General features: G+C 51.2%; 1 protein-coding gene across 1 annotated transcript; it reads left to right on the top strand.

Moving 5' to 3' along the window:
* Positions 1-17152, top strand: LOC144737035 (sulfotransferase 1B1-like). Its single transcript, XM_078619685.1, has 8 exons — positions 1-97; positions 5765-6003; positions 7295-7429; positions 7701-7798; positions 10833-10959; positions 12775-12869; positions 14312-14492; positions 14937-17152. The coding sequence occupies exons 2-8, from the start codon at positions 5781-5783 to the stop codon at positions 15083-15085; spliced, it is 1008 nt and encodes a 335-aa protein (XP_078475811.1). The 5' UTR covers positions 1-97; positions 5765-5780; the 3' UTR covers positions 15086-17152.
* The last annotated feature ends 3446 nt before the right edge of the window (positions 17153-20598 follow it).

Below are 20598 nucleotides of genomic sequence, written 5' to 3'. Positions count from 1 at the left end.
ACAACATTCGCCTTGAGATTTTTGTTTTGGGGGGTGTTTTGAGAAGATCTTCGCTTGGCGCCGCGCCTTTCACCGTTGAAGCGATCGTTTAGCGCGGGTGAGATTTTTCGACACTTTTGTCAATGCGTTCACAGGGGGGTGGTGGGTGGGGTGGTGTGAGTTTGCGAGTGAGCGAGAGAATGAGCGAGAGGTGGGGGTTTACATAAAGCAAAGTTTAAAAATGTAAAAAAAATTTTTTTTTACGAAATGATGAACGAAGCAAAGTGCCGACTACACCGAGCATCTTCTTGTTTCCACTGATCGTAAAAACAAAAAGAGCGTGGGGGAGCGGTGGTGCAGCGGTTAGCGCGCTGCGCTATGAACCCGGTGACACGGATTCGATTCCTGCTCAAGGTCAACACCAGTGACGATTATCTGAACCGGTCCCGGGCCTCCCCTAGGTCGACTCAGCCTCAAATGAGTACCTGGTGCGGTGTAAAACATCGCCACCGGGGAGACAAAGGCGGTCAGGCATGGTGCTGGCCACCCACCCTCTCGTGTACCGTTCCGGCCTTCATAGGTGCTCGCTAACAGCACTGCCCCCTACAGTCTGTTAAGGCTATACGGGGGACTTTTGTCTTTGTGGGGGAGCGGTGGCGCAGTGGTTAGCGCGTTGCGCTACCTAAGCCAGGAGGATGGGTGGGTGGGGGGGGGTTCGAATCTCGCTCACGGCAACCGACACCACCGGTGACGATTCTAATCTGAAGCGGTCCTGGGCTCTCCCCTAGGTCGACTCGGCCTCAAATGAGTACCTGTCGTGGTGAACATCGCCACTGGGGAGACAAAGGCGGCCGGGCGTGGTGCTGGCCACCCACCCCACCCCCTCGTGTGCCGTGCCGGTTGTAAATGTTTTGGATTTGCTCTTCAAACACAATCGGTGATGCTGTACCAGTGACGAATTGGCCACGTTCTGTTCACGTGACAAACCCTTTACTTTGCTGTGTCGGGTGGTGACGGGTTTCACGACACGTGTTTATATATTTACGCGATCTAAGGGGCCGTCCATAAATGACGTCACGCAGCTAGGGGGGTTGGGGGGGGTGACAGATATTTGTGACGATGTGTGACGAAGGGGGGGGGGGGTTTGAGAAATGTGACGTCACATCAAAATGCGCAACTTTAAATAAATATAGACAACACGTTCTACTTAATTAAATAGACTTTTAAAATAAATGTTTTCTCGTACAACATCAGAGTGTTTAAAGCGATTTGAAGCATCTTTTATTTTCAAAATGTAAATATGGTTTTTGGGGAGGGGGGGGGGTGCAGAGCTTTGTGACGTCATATTTGAGGGGGGGGGTCTGACTTTTTGTGACGCCGTGTGACGAAGGTGGGGGGGGGGGGTAAAAAATCGTGCAAAATCGCGTGACGTCATTTATGGACGGCCCCTTATGCTGTTCCTAAGTGGGCCGTGTTAGTACGCACTCTGCCCATTGTCACTAATGTCCAAACGAGGAGGTGGGTGGGTGGGGGGGGTCCCTGGGTAGGTGGGTGGGGGGCCCACGTTCTCGAAGCGGCTACGTCATTCATGATGAACTGGGTCGCTTTAAAAAAACAAACTAAGTTCAGGGGATGGTTGAGTGTTGTATTCGTGCCCGTGTTGTGGCTGATTCGTTCACTCACCCCATCCTGTAGTTTGCACCGCTCTCGCGAGCTTGTCCTGCTTACAACAACAACAAACAACACTACCAAAGAGCTTGATGGCTCATCGGATTCCGCCTGCAAACTTTTCAATAAATAGTTCTGATTTAAAGACCCCCTCCTCCCCCCACTCTCTCCCGTTGTGCGTGGATGGGCTGGGTAGGAAGCCTGGGGGTGGGGGGTAGTGGGGTGTGGGGGTAGTGTTGGGGGGGTAGTGGGGGGGGGTAGTGGTGGGGGTAGTGGGGGGGGGTAGTGTTGGGGGGGGGTAGTGGTGGGTGGGGTAGTGGGCGGTGGGGGGTAGTGGTGGGGGGGGTAGTGGTGGGTGGGTAGTGGTGGGGGGGTAGTGGTGGGGGGGGGGTAGTGGTGGGTGGGGGTAGTGGTGGGGGGGTAGTGGTGGGTGGGGGGAGTGGTGGGTGGGGGAGTGGGGGGTGGGGGTAGTGGGGGGTGGGGGAGTGGTGGGTGGGGTAGTGGTGGGTGGGGGTAGTGGTGGGGGGGTAGTGGTGGGTGGGGAGAGTGGTGGGTGGGGTAGTGGGGGGCGGGGGAGTGGGGGGTGGGGGGGAGTGGGGGGTGGGGGTAGTGGGGGGTGGGGGAGTGGTGGGGGGTAGTGGTGGGTGGGGGTAGTGGTGGGGGGGGGGTAGTGGTGGGTGGGATAGTGGTGGGGGGGGGTAATGGTGAGTGGGGGTAGTGGTGGGGGGGGGGTAGTGGTGGGGGTAGTGGGGGGGGTGTTGGGGGGGGTAGTGGGGGGGTAGTGGTGGGGGTAGTGGTGGATGGGGGTAGTGGTGGGGGGGGTAGTGGTGGGTGGGGGTAGTGGTGGGGGGGGTAGTGGTGGGGGGGGGGTGGTGGGTGGGGGTAGTGGTGGGTGGGGTAGTGGTGGTGGGGTAGTGGGGGGCGGGGGAGTGGTGGGCGGGGGAGTGGTGGGCGGGGTAGTGGTGGGGGGGTAGTGGGAGGTGGGGTAGTGGGGGGTGGGGTAGTGGTGGGTGGGGGAGTGGGGGGGGGAGTGGTGGGTGGGGTAGTGGTGGGCGGGGTAGTGGTGGGGGGGTAGTGGGGGGTGGGGTAGTGGGGGGTGGGGTAGTGGTGGGTGGGGGAGTGGGGGGGGGGAGTGGTGGGTGGGGTAGTGGTGGGTGGGGTAGTGGTGGGTGGGGTAGTGGTGGGGTAGTGGTGGGGTAGTGGTGGGTGGAGTAGTGGTGGGATAGTGGTGGGTGGGATAGTGGTGGGGTAGTGGGGGAGTGGGGAGTGCTAACGTCAAGGCTGCCGTGTGGAGGTTCTTTGTCTCGCAGTTTGAAGGAGGAGGAGGTGGTGGTGGTGGTATTAGTGGTTGCCGTGTGTGTGTCTACAGGGAGTGTAACTCTACTGTACTTTGAGGGCTTAGTGCTGGTGGGAGATGAGACCTTGGCACGATAGAATGCGGTGGTTCGATGGCACTTGGCCCAGAGGTCGTTCTAGGCTACACGGGGGATCTTTGTCTTTGTACAAGGGGGTGATCGATAACAAGCACTTGCCCCAAAAGTCTGTCAAAGGCTACACGGGGGATCTTTGTCTTTGTACGAGGGGGTGATCGTTAACAGCACTTGCCCCAAAAGTCTGTCAAAGGCTACACGGGGGATCTTTGTCTTTGTACGAGGAGGTGATCACTGACAAGCACTTGCCCCAAAAGTTTATCAAAGGCTACACGGGGGATCTTTGTCCTTGTACGAGGTGATCACTGACAAGCACTTGCCCCAAAAGTTTGTCAAAGGCTACACGGGGATCTTTGTCTTTGTACGAGGGGGTGATCACTGACAAGCACTTGCCCCAAAAGTTTGTCAAAGGCTACACGGGGGAGCTTTGTCTTTGTACGAGGAGGTGATCACTGACAAGCACTTGCCCCAAACGTCTGTCAAAGGCTATACGGGGGATCTTTGTCTTTGTACGAGGGGGTGATCACTGACAAGCACTTGCCCCAGAAGTTTGTCAAAGGCTATACGGGGGATCTTTGTCTTTGTACGAGGGGGTGATCACTGACAAGCACTTGCCCCAAAAGTCTGTTTAAGGCTACACGGGGGATCTTTGTCTTTGTACGAGGAGGTGATCACTGACAAGCACTTGCCCCAAAAGTCTGTCAAAGGCTACACGGGGATCTTTGTCTTTGTACGAGGGGGTGATCGTTAACAGCACTTGCCCCATTTCTAACAATTGGTAATAGGGTTTTCCCCTTTTTCTGGCAACAAAACAGTTGTGTTAAGATTTTACGACACCGAACTGAAACCTTTTACAAGGAATCATGTCTGCATTAACCACAATGCGTGTGGTCAGAAATCAAACAAAAAACATACTCTGATAATAGATGCATTGTGCTTGAAACTGACTGGTCCACACCAATCTTAATTTTAGAACTTTCGTGACTGCAGGAATTATTATTTGGTTCTTTCGGTTAAGTCACGTCTAAAGATAAAATAATAAATTAAATTAAATAATAGAATACGACTTCTACGGGGAAGTTTTAAGCTTATCTTTTTTTTTTCTCTCTCTCTGGCGACTTGTTTTCTCTGCCTGTGTCCTCTTTAGAATGTTCACACTTAAATTCTAACTTAGCAATCTTTGAAATACGTAATCAACCAGGCTATGCGTTAATTGTGTGTTGACCGACCCTCTGTGTTGTATTACATTACATTTCGATATTTTACTAGGTTATTTAATTTTAGTGTGTCTTTCTCCTGATTTTCAGGCTTGCTTGCTGTGCCATCGTACTCGCAGCACCACGTTTTCTTTTGGACCACTCATTGATATGCTAATTTTTTCTAACCCCCCTCCCTCTCTCTGCCTCCGCCCCCCCTCTGTCTATTTAAGGCCACCCCACAGAGACGATCACCCCTCTCTGTCACCTGTGTTGCTCTCGCTATGTATGTATCTTGTGATATCTGTCTGCTAATATGTCTGTCTATAGTTTTCTGGTTAGATATTATGTCGCTATTTCATTATACCTGATGATGATTGCTTGTGTTGCAATCGAAACGTCGTATTCTATTATTTAATTTAATTTATTATTTTATCTTTAGACGTGACTTAACCGAAAGAACCAAATAATAATTCCTGCAGTCACGAAAGTTCTAAAATTAAGATTGAACCACTTCTACGGGGAAGTTTTAAGCTTATCTTTTTTCTCTCTCTCTGGCGACTTGTTTTCTCTGCCTGTGTCCTCTTTAGAATGTTCACACTTAAATTCTAACTTAGCAATCTTTGAAATACGTAATCAACCAGGCTATGCGTTAATTGTGTGTTGACCGACCCTCTGTGTTGTATTACATTACATTTCGATATTTTACTAGGTTATTTAATTTTAGTGTGTCTTTCTCCTGATTTTCAGGCTTGCTTGCTGTGCCATCGTACTCGCAGCACCACGTTTTCTTTTGGACCACTCATTGATATGCTATTTTTTTCTAACCCCCCTCCCTCTCTCTGCCTCCGCCCCCCCTCTGTCTATTTAAGGCCACCCCACAGAGACGATCACCCCTCTCTGTCACCTGTGTTGCTCTCGCTATGTATGTATCTTGTGATATCTGTCTGCTAATATGTCTGTCTATAGTTTTCTGGTTAGATATTATGTCGCTATTTCATTATACCTGATGATGATTGCTTGTGTTGCAATCGAAACGTCGTATTCTATTATTTAATTTAATTTGTTATTTTATCTTTAGACGTGACTTAACCGAAAGAACCAAATAATATGGTCCACACCAGAGACCGCTTTCTTTATAGCCTCGTCTCAAGCAGTGTTAGACCAGATGACGCCAAAAGGCGCACTGGTCCAACCCATGTGAGACTAGGCTCTAAGGAAAGCTGTCTCGGGTGTTGACCAATCAACTTCAAGGACAGTGCACATTATCAGAGTTATGTATTTTGTTTGTATTATGACTGCAGGTATTGCGGTCTATGCAAACATGACTCCTTGTAAAAAGGTGTCAGTTTTGTTGCCAGATAGAAGGGTAAAAAAAACAATTATCATATTTTTACTGGCAAATGAGGTTCCCATAGTGTAAACACCGGTTTACTTTTGCCCGGTGTGTGTGTGTATGTGTTGTGTTTTTTATTTTATTTTTTATTTCAGCTACAGGCAAGGAGGCATGTCGAGCCGAGGCGGCGAATCGGCGGACGGGTCGGCGACAAGGCCCGGCCATGGGCCTCCATCGGGCCCAGCGGACGGTCCGCCCACGCACCTGCAGCGGCCCCGCTTGGGCTACGTGGAGGGCATCCCCATGGCGGAGGTGTTCTTCCAGGACTGGGAGGAGAAGAGCGCCTTCCGTGCCCAGCCCGAGGACATCGTCATCTCCACCTACCCCAAATCAGGTTGACGAGCACCGTTGCAGCGTCGTCATCGTTATCGTCATCGTCATCATCTTCGTCGTACTCATCATCGTCATCATCAGCGTCATCGTCGTCATCGTTTTTATCATTCGTCATCATCGTCGTCATCATTTTCATCATCATTGTCATCATCGTGATCATTGTCTTCATCATTGTCATCATCGTCGTCGTCATAATCGTCATCATCGTCATCAGCGTCATCATTATCGTTATCATCATTGACATGGGGATCCTTGTTTTTGTGTGCGAGAGTGTCCTTGTGTCAGTGAGTGTGCGTCAGTGAGTGTGTGCCAGTGAGTATCAGTGAGTGTGTCTCTGTGTGTATGGGGGGAGTGGTAGTGTAGCGGTTAGCGCGCTGTGCTATGAACCCCGCAACCAGGGTTCAATTCCCACTCACAGCCAACCGTTCCAGCCTTCATAGGTGCTCGCTAACAGCACTTGCCCCTACAGTTTGTTAAGGCTATACAGGGGATCGTTGTCTTAGTTTGCATTTGTCAGTGAGTGTGCTTCAGTGAGTGTGCTTCAGTGAGTGTGCTTCAATGAGTGTGCTTCAATGAGTGTGCTTCAGTGCACTAAAATGAAGCAAGTTGGCACAGTAGGGGGTACAACCGGTGGTGCATCTACCAGTTTTCAACGGTTTTACTTAACTTGATTTCTCTGTCTGTCCGGGTCAAAACTTGTAATCAAAATTTCGTCCACTTCCCGTTGCCCAATCAATTCCACATTTTGCACACGTACTCAGATCCGGTGACAATGCATGCCTGTATCAAAATCTGCATCAATTAATCAATTAATTCAATTAATTCGCTACTTTAAAGCAATTTACATTTTGTATGGACGCCTTATTATGTATAGATATTTGTGTGTAGGTCAAAAACGCCGCGGTCCCTAAACTGTGGAATCAGTTCGCACAAAACGCAGGCGCCGCGTGTCTCAGGCGCCATTGACGTACTCCTCGACCGTGAGTTAAACGAAGTTGTTAATAAAACCGTTGTTTAAAAAGGAGCTTATTTCTCAGTCAGCCATCCCACGGCACCTGCTGGGTCGGACCCGTGGCCCCCTGCCAGTTGAGGCCTTCGACGCCTCACGCGATAGCCTCAAAGTGCACCTGGCCTGGGCGACGCCACCGTCACTCCGTGGCGAGCGGCGGCCGCGTTGGCATCGGTCGGTGCGAGAGCCCGTCTCGTGGGCGAGGGTGGTACACGCGCGTCCGCAGCGTGGCAACCTCGGCGCCGCGTCTTCCCGTCGTTTTTGCCGCCCCGCCCGCCCGCAGGGACGACGTGGCTCCAGGAGATTGTGGACGCCATCCTTGGTCGCGGGGACGTCGAGCGCTGCAAGCGAGCGCCCACCGACAAGCGGGTGCCCTTCCTCGAGATGTCGGCGGTGCCCGACTTCAGAATTCTCAGCGGTGCGATGCCGTCCTCCTTCCACCAGGGTTGCCACCTGTCCTGGATTTACTGAGGATCGTCCTCTCGTCCAAAGCACGGGGCTGCCAGGATTAGGGTGGGGGTTGCCACCTGTTCAGGTTTGCCCAGTATTGTCCTCTCCTCCAAAGCATGTGGCTGCCAGGGTAAGGGTAAGGGGTTTCCACCCGTCCTGGGTTTCCCAGGGTCGTCACTTTTGTTGTTGTTGATGTTGTTGCTGTTATCGTTGTTGAGAGTGAAGCGTTTGTGCTGCAGGGATTGATCAGATTGAGCAGCTTCCATCTCCCCGAGTCATCAAAACGCACCTCCCCTACCAGCTGGTGCCCAAATCATTCTGGGACAATAACTCCAAGGTCCATTAATTCATTCCTTCTCTCATGGTTTCATTCACCCACCCACATTCACCCACCCACACTCAACAACAACAACCGCCATTAGCCACTAAGTGGCGGTGACGTCACCACGACGCTTGTGCCAGGCCATGTGCACCTTGAGGCCACGTGAAGTGTCGAAGGCCCGCTGGCAGGAGGTCACGGGGCAGACCCAGGTGCCACGGGTCGACTGACTGAGATGACCGAGATGACTGGCTGATGCACCACTTGTGCCCCCTACTGTGCCAACTTGCTGTGCTTTAGCCACCCGGCACTCCGCTCGTTGTTGTGAGCAACGCAACCAATGAAAAGATATTGCCACTCAACTGATTCGGAGTGAGACCTCTGCTGTTAAACTGGAGCCGGTCATAAGCACACTACCCAGGTATGGGAAACTCTCCACTCTCTCCACAACTGCCCCATCACCGATTGGGAGCTGTGGGGGTGGAGTGTCCGATGGTACAAAATACCCAGGCAGGTGCTTAGTTTTGGTGGGGCTGATGGAAAGGCCCCACTTCTTAGTGGCACGCTCCAGTTTCAGCAGCAGCGCCTCCAACTCCTCCTCTGAATGAGCAGCTATTACCAAATCATCGGCATACATAACGTGGTTGACCAATAGGGAGCCATCCCTTGATCACACCCGGGCATCGATCAGCCTCCCATTATATCTGTACCAAATGGAAATTCCCCCGGTACAGCTATTGAAGGCTTCACGAACTACGTGGTCAAAATAGATGTTAAATAATGTGGGAGCCAGAGGACATCCCTGTCGCACCCCAAGGTGTACAGGGAATGGCTCTGACTCCCGGCCACGTAGTTTTACCCGGGCCCGCTCACCATCATGAAGGTCCTTAATGATCGTGAGCAAAAGGTCAGGGACTCCGAAAGCACGAAGAACAACCCAGAGCCCAGGCCTACTGATGGTATCATAGGCCTTGACCAGGTCAATAAAGCAGAGATGTAGATCGTGTTGGAATTCCCTACACCTCTGCTGTAGCAGACGGACAGAAAATATGGCATCTGTGCAGGACCGCCCTTTCCTGAAACCGCATTGGGGCTCCACAAGCCTCTCCTCAGCGTGCCTAGCAAGGTGATGTTGAATAATCCTTGCCAGAACCTTTCCCGGCACACTGAGGAGCGAGATGCCCCTGTAGTTGTTACAGTCTGTGCGTTCCCCCTTCTTATAGAGGGGGACCACCAGGGCATCCTTCAAATCCTGCGGAACCCGTCCAGTGTTGTTATGATGTCATATAGGGCAGTCTGTGCACAAACGCCACTCTCCCTCAGCATTTCACTTGGGAGATCATCTCTGCCCAATGCCTTTCCTGGTCTCAGACTTCGGATTGCCTTCAGTACTTCCTCAAGAGATGGAACCTCAGCCAGCCACTCACAGGGTTGACTTCTTCCAATATTTGAGTAACCGCAGCCTCAGCAGGGTCATCCACACTTTGTGCCATGATGTTTTCCTGGCTGAGGGATTTCCCTCCCCCAGGACCTCACAAAAATGCTCAGCAAATCTGCAAACCTGTTCCTGGTGGTCGGAGATTGGATCACCGTTTTTTCCTCTAATGATGGTAATAGGTGTGGCGCTGCAGGTTACTTTTTTGATGGAGTTAAATAGTGATTTGTGATCGCGGGCCACTGAGGCAGACTCCATCTCCTCAGCAACCCGCGACACCACCCATCCTTGCAGCGCCTTATGGCTCTCCGAACCTCCGAGCGAAGGCTGCGGTAAGCCGCCTCATTCCCTGACGTGGGATGCTGTAGCCGATGAGAGTGGGCCTGTTGCTTTTTCTCAACTATCCTGAACACCTCCTCTGTCAGTCAGGGTCTCTGGGGAGATCTGGACCACATACACAAAGCAGCCATTGCAGCTGCATGAGTCACATTCCTAAACCTCGCCCATTTACCCTCGACATCAGGAGGAGTGGGGGACGATGCCAACCCCAGCCACAAGTGATGATGAAATTCTCGCTTGCAACTTTCATCAGCTGAGATCAGGCCACTTTTCCTTGGAATTGGGTCCTGGGTGTACACCCACCACCGGAGTGGAAGAATGGCAGGCGCATCTTGCAGATGACTAGTCGATGATCAGAGGGCAGATCAGCTCCACGGTAGGTCCTGGTGTCAAGGACATGGGCTCGCATCCGCTGGTCCGTCACTATGTAGTCCAGCAGATGTTCTTGCTTGGACCCGGCATGCATCCATGATGTTGTGTGGATGCGCCGATGCCGGAAGAGCGTGTTGGTAATTACAAGCCCATGGGCTGCACACAAATCTAGCAGCCTCCTACCGTTGTTATTGAGCTGATCTGGCCCATGCCCTCCAATCACTCCAGACCAGATGCCAACATCATGACCAACTCGGGCATTGAAGTCACCCAACAAGATGACTCTATCCCGAATGGCCACTTTAGCCAGCACCTGTGACAGGTCATAGAAGGCATCTGACTCATCGGCTTTGCCTGCATCCCTCCATGGATGTTCGTCTTCGGTGGGGGCATAAGTAACCATGACCACCACTCCTCGCCTCTGGTTGATGGGAAGGCGAGCCCAAAGTAGCCTGGGGCTTACATCTTCCCACACCTCACCGCCACGCTCCCACGCCCCCTTCATTCTTTTGTTCAGAAGAAGAGCCACACCCTGTTGTTTGGCAGTCTCCTGCCCCACCCACACTCACCCATCGATACAGATACACACTCACCCACCCACACTCACTCACCCACCCACACTCACCCACCGATACACATAGACGTACACCCTCATCCACACTCACCCACCCACACTCACCCACCGATAGACATACACACTCACCCACCCACACTCACCCACCCACACTCACCCACCCACACTCACCCACCGATCGACATACACACTCACCCACCCACACTCACCCACCCACACTCACCCACCGATACACATAGACATCCACATTCACCCACCCACACCCACCCACCCGCACCCACACCCACACCTGACGCGGCCGTGTTGACGTCGCCTTCCCCTTGACGCCGCAGGTCATCTACCTGGCCCGCAACGCCAAGGACGTGATGGTGTCGTGCTTTTACTTCGCGAAGATGAACTTCGGCCAACCGGACCCCGGCACCTGGGACGAGTACTTCCGTACGCACCTGGACGGCGCAGGTAAACTCGAGGTCGCAAACGGGTTTTGATTCCTTACCCGTACCCGGCCGCACCAGGGTCGCAAACGGGTACCCGTACGCTACCACTACCCGTACCCTACCCGAAATGAGTGACAAACGGTTACTCACCGGTGACTCACGGCCTACCCGTACCCGTACCCGGTCGCACCAGGGTCGCAAACGGGTACCCGTACCCGTACCCGGCTGGGTACGGGTAGCCGGGTATCGGGTAGGGTACGGGTACCCGGTTGCGACCTCTGGTCCCGGTGCTCCGTTGTCTCAGCCGCGGAGCCTCAACCCCAGCCACCCCTCCCCTCTAAAACTCAACGAGATTTATATTTGTAATTGTTACCAAGTAAGGCCCCCACTAAGCTGTAGACGTAGGGGGAGGACCCAGCAGCAGTTCAAATATTTGCCACTGATGTTGGCCGTGAGTGGGAATTGATCTAGGGTTGCCGGGTGCATGGCACGGGGGGTAGAGGTCACATTGGCCTTGTTGGAGACTAAAAACGTTTTATTTGTACCAGGTATATCCCCACTGAGCTGTGTAGCATCTTGTTTCAGAAGCCATCTGTCTGTCACAAATGATAGCTCAACGCAGTGAGTGGCTTATCGTCATTGCGTGGAAATGTATCGCAGCGCAAAGACTCTAAACGCGTGACGTTGATTCTAAATGTGGAGGGAAAATCCGGAGGGCCCGGAGAAAAATCCACGTTACCACGGGGTGAAAGAGAGACGCAAACTCCAAATATACAGCAGGCGTTAGGATTGGGAATCGAACCCACGACCTCCTGTACACCAGGTGAGGTAGTTAACATCTCCTAGCCACCGTGATAATGATGAGAGACGCAAACTCCAAATATACAGCAGCAGGCGTTAGGGTTGGGAATCGAACCCACGACCTCCTGTATACCAGGTGAGGTAGTTAACATCTCCTAGCCACCATGATAATCATGAGAGACGCAAACTCCAAATATACAGCAGCAGGCGCTAGGGTTGGGAATCGAACCCACGACCTCCTGTATACCAGGTGAGGTAGTTAACATCTCCTAGCCACCGCAGGGCTTGTTGCAAGGACGACCACAGCCCCAGACCGTGGACAGTGGTGGCAGTTACAGAACATTGCGGTTACATAGAGACCTGTAGAGTTACTTAGAGACCCATAGAGTTACGTAGAGACTCATAGAGTTAAATAGAGAGTTATAGAGATCCATGGAGACTCATATCGTTACAGTACATACAGACGTATAGAGTTACTTTAGAAATCTATAGTTACATCGGAATGTACAGAATTACATAGAGATCCGTAGATTTACAGAGATTCATAGAATGGTACAGAGATTCATAGAGTTACATAGAGACCCGTAGAATTACGTAGAGACCAATATATTTACACACAGACCCATAGAGCTGCTTTAGAGATCTGCAGAGTTCCATAGCGATCCACATAATTACATAGAGATCCATAGATTTAAAGAGATTCATAGAGTGGCACGGAGATTCATAGAGTTACATAGAGACCCATAGACCCTGAGACGCAGGCTTTATTACTACAGCTGGTGAGGCCCCATTGGGCTCAGCAGTGTCATAGGGAGCGGTGGCGCAGCGGTTAGCACGCCATGCTACGAACCCGGCGACCCGAGTTCGATTCCCGCTCACGGGGGCCCTAGATCGACTCGGCCTTAAATGAGTACGCATACCTGGTGCGGTGTGAAAATCAGCACTGGGGATACAGAGGCTGTCGGACGCTCACTAACAGCACTTGCCCCAGCAGTCCGTTAAGGCTACACGGGGCATATTTGTCTTTTGTGTGCAGTCCCGTGGGGGTGCTGGTGGGATCACGTGCTCGGGTATTGGGACAAGAGGAAGCATCACCGCATCCTCTACCTCCTCTACGAAGACATGAAGGAGGTGCTGGCTCACTCATTCATTCACTCGTTCGTTGTGATCAACTCAGCCCGCTCATTTAGTCACTTGCTCAGTCACTCGTTAGCTCAGCTGATTGGCTCGGTCACTCATTCAATCACTTGCTTAGTCACTTGTTAGTTCAGCTGATCGGCTTGGTCACTCACTCATTCACTCGTTCAATCACTTGCTTAGTCACTTGTTAGTTCAGCTAATCGGCTTGGTCACTCACTCATTCACTCGTTCAATCACTTGCTTAGTCACTCATTAGCTCAGCTGATCGGCTTGGTCACTCACTCATTCACTCGTTCAGTCACTCGTTAGCTCAGCTAATCGGCTCTGTCACTCACTCATTCACTCGTTCAATCACTTGCTTAGTCACTCGTTAGCCCAGCTGATCGGCTCAGTCACTCACTCATTCACTCGTTCAATCACTTGCTCAGTCACTCGTTAGCTCAGCTGATCGGCTTGGTCACTCACTCGTTCAATCACTTGCTTAGTCACTCGTTAGTTCAGCTTATCGGCTCGGTCACTCATTCAATCACTTGCTTAGTCACTCACTTGTGAACTCAGTTAATCAGTCATTCGCTCATTCGGTAAATAATGAATTCACTCACTCGGTCGCTCAAATTAACCTCATGGCTGGACCCCTGGGTCCCATAAGCCCCTGGCTCTCGCGTAAACATTATATGATCATGTAAACAAAACTTTGCTCTTTTTCACCAATATTTCTACATACGTGACTTTACCAAAAAAACCAATGAGTATAATTTCTGCAGTCACGAAAGCTTCAATTCTAGATTAAATACATTACGATTTTGACTTCCGTTTATTCGGAACCCCGGGGTCCCGCCATAAGGTTCAAATGTGCATTAAGTGGCTCAGCCACTTATTCAATCACTCAGTTGTTCACTCAATCACCCGCACGTTCACCCACTCATCCACTAACTTGCCTATCGACTCATTCATACACACGGCCACTCGCCTTCATAGCAGAGGTCGCAATCGGGTACCCGATACCCGTACCTTACCCGATACCCGGTAGCCGTTTGCGACCCTGGTGCGGCCGGGTACGGGTAGGCCGTGAGTCACTGGTGAGTCACCGTTTGTCACTCATTTCGGGTAGGGTACGGGTAGGGAACGGCTGGGTACGGGTATCCGGGTATCGGGTAGGGTACGGGTATCGGGTACCCGGTTGCGACCTCTGCCACCCACCCCTTCGCGTGCCGAGAAGCAGAGGTGGGACAAAGTCATTGTTATGCAAGTCCAAGTCGAGTCGCAAGTCATCAAATTCATGACTCGAGTCTGACTCGAGTCCAAGTCACATGACTCGAGTCCACACCTCTGCCGAGAAGGCCTTCATAGGTGCTACTCGCTACGAGCAGCACTTTGCCCCAGCAGTTATGTTTGAGGCTATACGGGGGACCTTTGCCTTTTGCGTGTTGCAGGACCCCAGGGCTGCGGTGGAGCAGGTGGCCGAGTTCCTGGACGTCCGCCTGCCGGAGGAGGCGCTGGAAAAGATTGTCCACCACACGAGCTTTGAGCAGATGAGGGACAATCCCATGGCGAACTACACCTCGCTGCCCAGCTGCGTCATGGACCACTCCGTGTCGCCCTTCATGCGCAAAGGTGCAGCGCTCGGTTGTGTCCAACGTGGTCGTTGTCATTGCCGCCGTCATCATCATGACTGCCGTCGTCGTCGTCGTCATCAACGCTGCCATCATAATCAACGCCGTCGTCATCATCACTATCGTCATCATCACTATTGTCATCATCATCATCATTACTATCGTCATCATCATCACGATCGTCATCATCATCATTGTCACTATCATCATCATCACTATCATCATCAGCACTATGATCATCACCATCACCATCACTTTCGTCATCATCATCATCACTACCGTCATCATCACTATCGTCATTATCATCATCATCACTATCGTCATTATCATCATCATCATTATCGTCACCATCATCACTATCATCATCACTATCATCATCACTATCATCACCACCGTCACCGTCACCACCGTCGTGGTTGTGACCGTGCTCCATGCGTGGCGACAGGTTCGGTGGGTGACTGGCGGAACCACTTCACGGTGGCTCAGAACGAGGAGTTTGACGAGGTGTACGCGAAGAGGATGGCCGGCACCTCCCTCTCCTTCCGGCACGACCTGCCGCAGGGGCTCGCGGGTCGGGCGGCTGTGGATTCTTGAATCCATCCGTGCGGGGTCTTCTCCGCCACTCCACCCCCCTAACCCCACCCCAGAGGTCGCAAACGGGTTTTGATTCCTTACCCGTACCCGGCCGCACCAGGGTCGCAAACGCGTAACCCGTACCCGGCCGGGTATGGGTACCCGTACGCTACCCGTACCCTACCCAAAATGAGTGACAAATGGTTACTCACCGGTTACTCACGGCCTACCCGTACCCGTACCCGGCTGCACCAGGGTCGCAAACGGCCGGGTACGGGTAGCTGGGTATCGGGTAGGGTACGGGTTATCGGGTACCCGGTTGCGACCTCTGCCCCACCCTCTGTCGTGATCGTAGGATTTTCTTCTGGGGGGCCACGCGATTGGTTTTACTTCCCGGGCCGCTCGGGAGGATTTGAGTTTGGTCGAAAGATTCCTGTGGAGCGGCACTAATCCCGAAAAACGAGCCTTGAGACTCACTTAAGATTTCGTGGGTTAAAAATGAAATCGTAATTATTGCTCTTTATCGCGACGGTCGTTATTCAAAACACAGGTTGTTTTTTTTGGTGGGGGTTATATCGCGTAAATATAAATGCGTCGTTAAAGCCCGCCACCACCTTTCACGGCCGATTGAACAGCCAAGTAAACGTAACGTGGCCAATTCGTTACTAGCGTAGCGGCATCGTTGGGCGCTGTACGCGACTGCCACGACTCGTGGCCTGTAATAACGGCCTTGAGTCAATAGGGGGCAGAAGGGAGTCTAATGGTGATGAGTCAGGCCGTTGGGCCAACGTTTTCCCCCAGACCCCCAGAAAGGGGGCTGGGCAGAGGTCGCAACCGGGTACCCGATACCCGTACCCTACCCAATACCCGGCCGGGTACGGGTAGCCGGGTATCGGGTAGGGTACCCGTTTGCGTCCCTGGTGCGGCCGGGTACGGGTAAGGAATCAAAACCCGTTTGCGAACTCCGGGGCTGGGGGATCACGTCACTCCCCAGGCCCCTCCAGACGGTTCCAGAAGGGAGGAGTGGCCAGGGGCGGCAGTGAGCCAGAATCCGGTATAAAAGACGGTCCCCTGAACGGGACCGGCAGTCGTCGTTTACCTGAAGACTCAAGAGCCACCTTGGAGCTGCCACCTTGAAGTCCCGAAGCGAAGAGCCCAAAGGGCTGAACCCGAACCCCTGGCTAGGGTCGGGTCAAAGCTTAACCAGCGAAGAGGTTAGAGCGTAACCAGTGTTAGGGCAGGCTAGCCCAGAGGGAATACGTCCCTAGGTATCGGGTGGAAGGGGGCCCGTACCCCTTTGTGTTATTGTAATGTTGAAATGAACGTGCTGCCTCTAGAAGAGTGAAGTCTACTAATAGGGGTTTTCCCCTTTTTTTCTGGCAACACAACTGACACCTTTTGCAAGGAATCATGCTTACATTAACCACAATACTTGCAGTCAAATGCAAACAAAAAACAATACTCTGATCATTTATGCATTGTCTTTGAAACTGATTGGTCCATACCAGAGACAGCTTTCTTTAGAGCCTAGTCTCATATGGTGTTCGACCAGATGACGCCAAAAGGCGCACAGTTCAAAAACAATGCAATACCAGAGTAATGAGAGTTCGGGGTGAGAGGTCCCATGATGAAAGAGTGAAGTCCTCTCAAGTTTGTACCCACTACACTAGTACAGCAAATCCACAACATTTACAATGTTTGCTCTCCAACGCACAACCGGTGTGCCGTTCTAATAACGAATTGGCCACGCTCTGTTGACGTGACGGAACCTTCACTAATTTGGCCGCGTCGGGTGGTGGCGAGTTTAACGACACAACAAATATATTTACGCGATCTAACCCCCCCCTCCCCAAAAAAAACCAACCTGTTATGGTCGATAACCATCCAGAACGTCGTCGTGTGAGCGGTTCCATGGAGGGGGACGAAACGGGTTTATAAGGCGCATGTGTCCACCCCCCCACCTCCTCCGAGTTTCTGGTGTATCGCTCACCCTTACACCCTCAAATTATAGGCCGTGACGATATTTTTTTACATATGCATCATTATCAATGTTGATTTCCTGCTATTAAACAACGAATATTAACAAAACCGGCGGCGTTTCCTGCTGACTTTGCCGTGATGTTCGGGGGGCGAAGGTGATTACATTTTTTTTATCTATCCGAAACATGACGTCCCCGGAAGTCACGTGCGGCTTCCTGTGACACGACTTTCGATATTCCCGTCATCGGCGGCACGTGGCCTCGGATGACGTTGCTTTCGTGAGCACGAAGACGGCGTTCGATCACTCGGTAATGGCCAACGATCCGAAAATCCAACAAAAATATTAATCGAAAACAGTCTTTAGAAAGAAGAAAAAAAACTACGACAAATATTACAATTTTGGAGGACGTGGAGCCGATAGGACTTGCAGATGACCGGCACCGGATAGAGGGGGCTAAACGGGCACGACACGGACTAGAGAAGAGATGGAGTGATGCGGTGCAAAAGGATATGGAGCTGAGTGGACTTTTTAATAACTGGTACCAGTGGTGTCAATATCGACCTCTGTGGAGGAGGCTCGTGAAGGACGCTGCTACTGGGCAGTTGGAAGCAGTCGCCCTCCATTAACAACAGGGGGCATAGAAGCGACGCTCACAACAACGGGCAGAGCGCTGGGTGGCTAAAATGCAGAGAGGTGGCACAGTGGGGGAGTACAGGCTGGTGCATCTGCCAGTTATCTCAGTTAACCCAAAGCACCTGGGTCTCTCCCATGAGCTGTCAACGAACCTTGTACAATTCACGTGATAGCTTTCAAGGTGCACCTAGCCTGGCATAGGTGCCGTGGCGACGTTACCACCACTTAGTCGCGAACGTTGGGTGAGTGGTGTTGTTGTTGTGACCTGAAGTGTGGTGATCGAACCGAGTGTATGTATGTTGAACGTCTAGATTTGAAGTTTTCGTGACTGCAAGGATCCATACTGTTTGGTTCTTTCGGTAAAGTCACGTAGGTGAAAATAACAATAAAATGAAAATAACTCAATTAAATCACGACGTTTCGGAAGCAACACAAGCCTCCGTCATCAGGACAGCCACAGCAAATGATGTATTGCTGTGGCTGTCCTACCTGATGACGGAGGCTTGTGTTGCTTCCGAAACGTCGTGATTTAATTGAGTTATTTTCATTTTATTTTCACCTACGTGACTTTACCGAAAGAACCAAAGAGTACGTTGAACTTCTTTCACACCGTACACAGCCAACCGTTGCTAATCGGAGATGCGAGGAGAAGTACAACAAACTCAACACAAAAAGCTGCCCTCAAGAAATGAGTTTGTCAATCGAGATGATTTCAAAGTGCACAACTCCAGCGGCTTCCTAATGAAGGAAGGGAAGAGCGTTCCAGACGGCCGCAGAAGCGCATCTGAAAGCGCCGCGCGACGATGCGGTGAACGCCGCCGTCTTTGTTCGACGGCTCAGCCAAAAGCCGCCGCCGCCGCTGCTGCTGCTGCTGCTTCGACGATGACCGCAGTTCGCGTGATGATGGTTCGTGCTCATCGACGAGATCAGCGAGATAATTGGTGGTTCATTTGTGGCAAGCGGCTTTGTGTGTGTGTGTATCGAGAGCGACCTTTGCAGGGGCGTGCAAAGGGCCGGGGAATGGGTGACCGCGATAGAGGGGGGTAAGTAGGGGATGGCGAAGGGTAGGGGAGGAGCTGGAAGGGGTGGAGGTGCGAGGTGAGATAAGGGAATGGGCGATGTGCAAAAATAAGAAGAGGTTTTACCCCTTTCTGGCAATAAAACAGGAGGTGTTGGGATGTTCAAACACCAAATAGAAAATTCTAGATTTTAAGCTTTCGTGACTGCAAGGATTTATATTCTTATGTTTTTTCGGTAAAGTCACGTAAGTAAAAAAAAATATAGATTTTTTTTATTTTACTTTTATTAATTGAAATTTTTTTACCTACGTGATTTTACCGAAAAAAACCTAAGAATACCAAATAAAAAACTTTTGCAAGGAATCAATCAGTTTCAAAGACAATGCATTATCAGGTAATGTGTGCGTGTTCACCACAGGCATGTGGTTACTGCAGAACGTTATTCCTTGCAAAAGGTTTATCATTTATTTGGTGTTTGAACATCTTAACACCTCCTGTTTTATTGGCAAGAAACGGTAAAACCTATTATTATTTTTTCATACTTTGATATTGACAAAAAAGGTCCCATGATGAAATGGTCACGAGTAGTCGTCGTAGTTAGCGACTGAACGGCACTGAGAGAGAGAGAATGACAGCTTGATCGGCAATGCAGCAACATGCAAACGACTACAAGTGACACTATGAGATCTCTTTTACCAGTGGCAAAATATAATGGTAGGTTTTTACCCTTTTAACTGGTACAAAACTGACACCTTTATAAAGGTGTCAGTTTTGTACCAGTTAAAAGGGTAAAAACCTACGACTACAAATGATTCTAGATTTGAAGCTTTCGTGACTGCAAGGATTCATATTCTTAGTTTTTTTCGGTAAAGTCACGTAGGTAAAAACATTAAAATTAATAAACGTAAAATAAAATAAAAATCACGACGTTTCGGAGGCAACAGAAGCTTCCGTCTTCAGGTGGAACCGTCACAGCCACGATGATACAGCTGTCGTGGCTGTGACGGTTCCACCTGAAGACGGAAGCTTGTGTTGCCTCCGAAACGTCGTGATTTTTATTTTATTTAACTTTTATTAATTTTAATGTTTTTACCTACGTGACTTTACCGAGACTACAAGTGAATTAGCCGAGCGCGCCAAGACTCACGTCCGATTAAAAAAAATGTCCAGAGAAAGAAATCCACCGGCAGACAGCGAGACATTTTTTTTGGTGACTTTTATTGCAATTTTAACATTTTTTTTATTCGCAAAAGCGCGTGTACAAATGTGCACCCCACCCCCAATCCCCCCACCCACCCTACCACCACCTAATCCCTGAAGCCCCCCCCCCCCATCCTAACACCTCCCCACCCGCCCCCCCACTCGGGCGCACGTGGCAAGGACTCGACTTGAACCCCGCGCGCGAATAACCAGAGAGAGAGAGAAACGGGAATGGTAAAGTGAAGGCACCGGGCAATCAATTTTGTACCTCTCCATCACCACCCCCTCCTTCCCTGGAAGTTCGTGGTGATCAAAATGTGACCCCTGTCATATATAGTTAAGTACCGTGGCAGAGGGCAGGTGGTGACTGACCATCACACACACCAATACACCTGTGCAAAGGTGTGTTCTATGCCGAACTGTGCCCATGTGTGTGTGTATCCTAACCTGTCTCATGCCAACTCCATCACACACACACACACACCTGCATTGGAATATGCCCTCTGTCACACGGCCCTTCACGTGTGTGTGCTGTGTATAGGGATACAAAGGCGGCCGGGCATTGTGCCGGCCACCCCACCCCCTTTCGAGTGCCGTGCCTGACTTCATAGGGACTGCTCGCTAACAGAACTTGCCCCAACAGCCTGATAAAGGCTATACAGGGGATCTTTGCCTGTGTCTCTGTGTATAATGCGCAGCGT

This window comes from Lampetra planeri, chromosome 64 (genome assembly GCF_965212315.1).
Source record: "Lampetra planeri chromosome 64, kcLamPlan1.2.h2, whole genome shotgun sequence".
NCBI classification, from domain to species: domain Eukaryota; kingdom Metazoa; phylum Chordata; class Hyperoartia; order Petromyzontiformes; family Petromyzontidae; genus Lampetra; species Lampetra planeri.
This window is presented reverse-complemented; position numbering and strand designations above follow the sequence as displayed.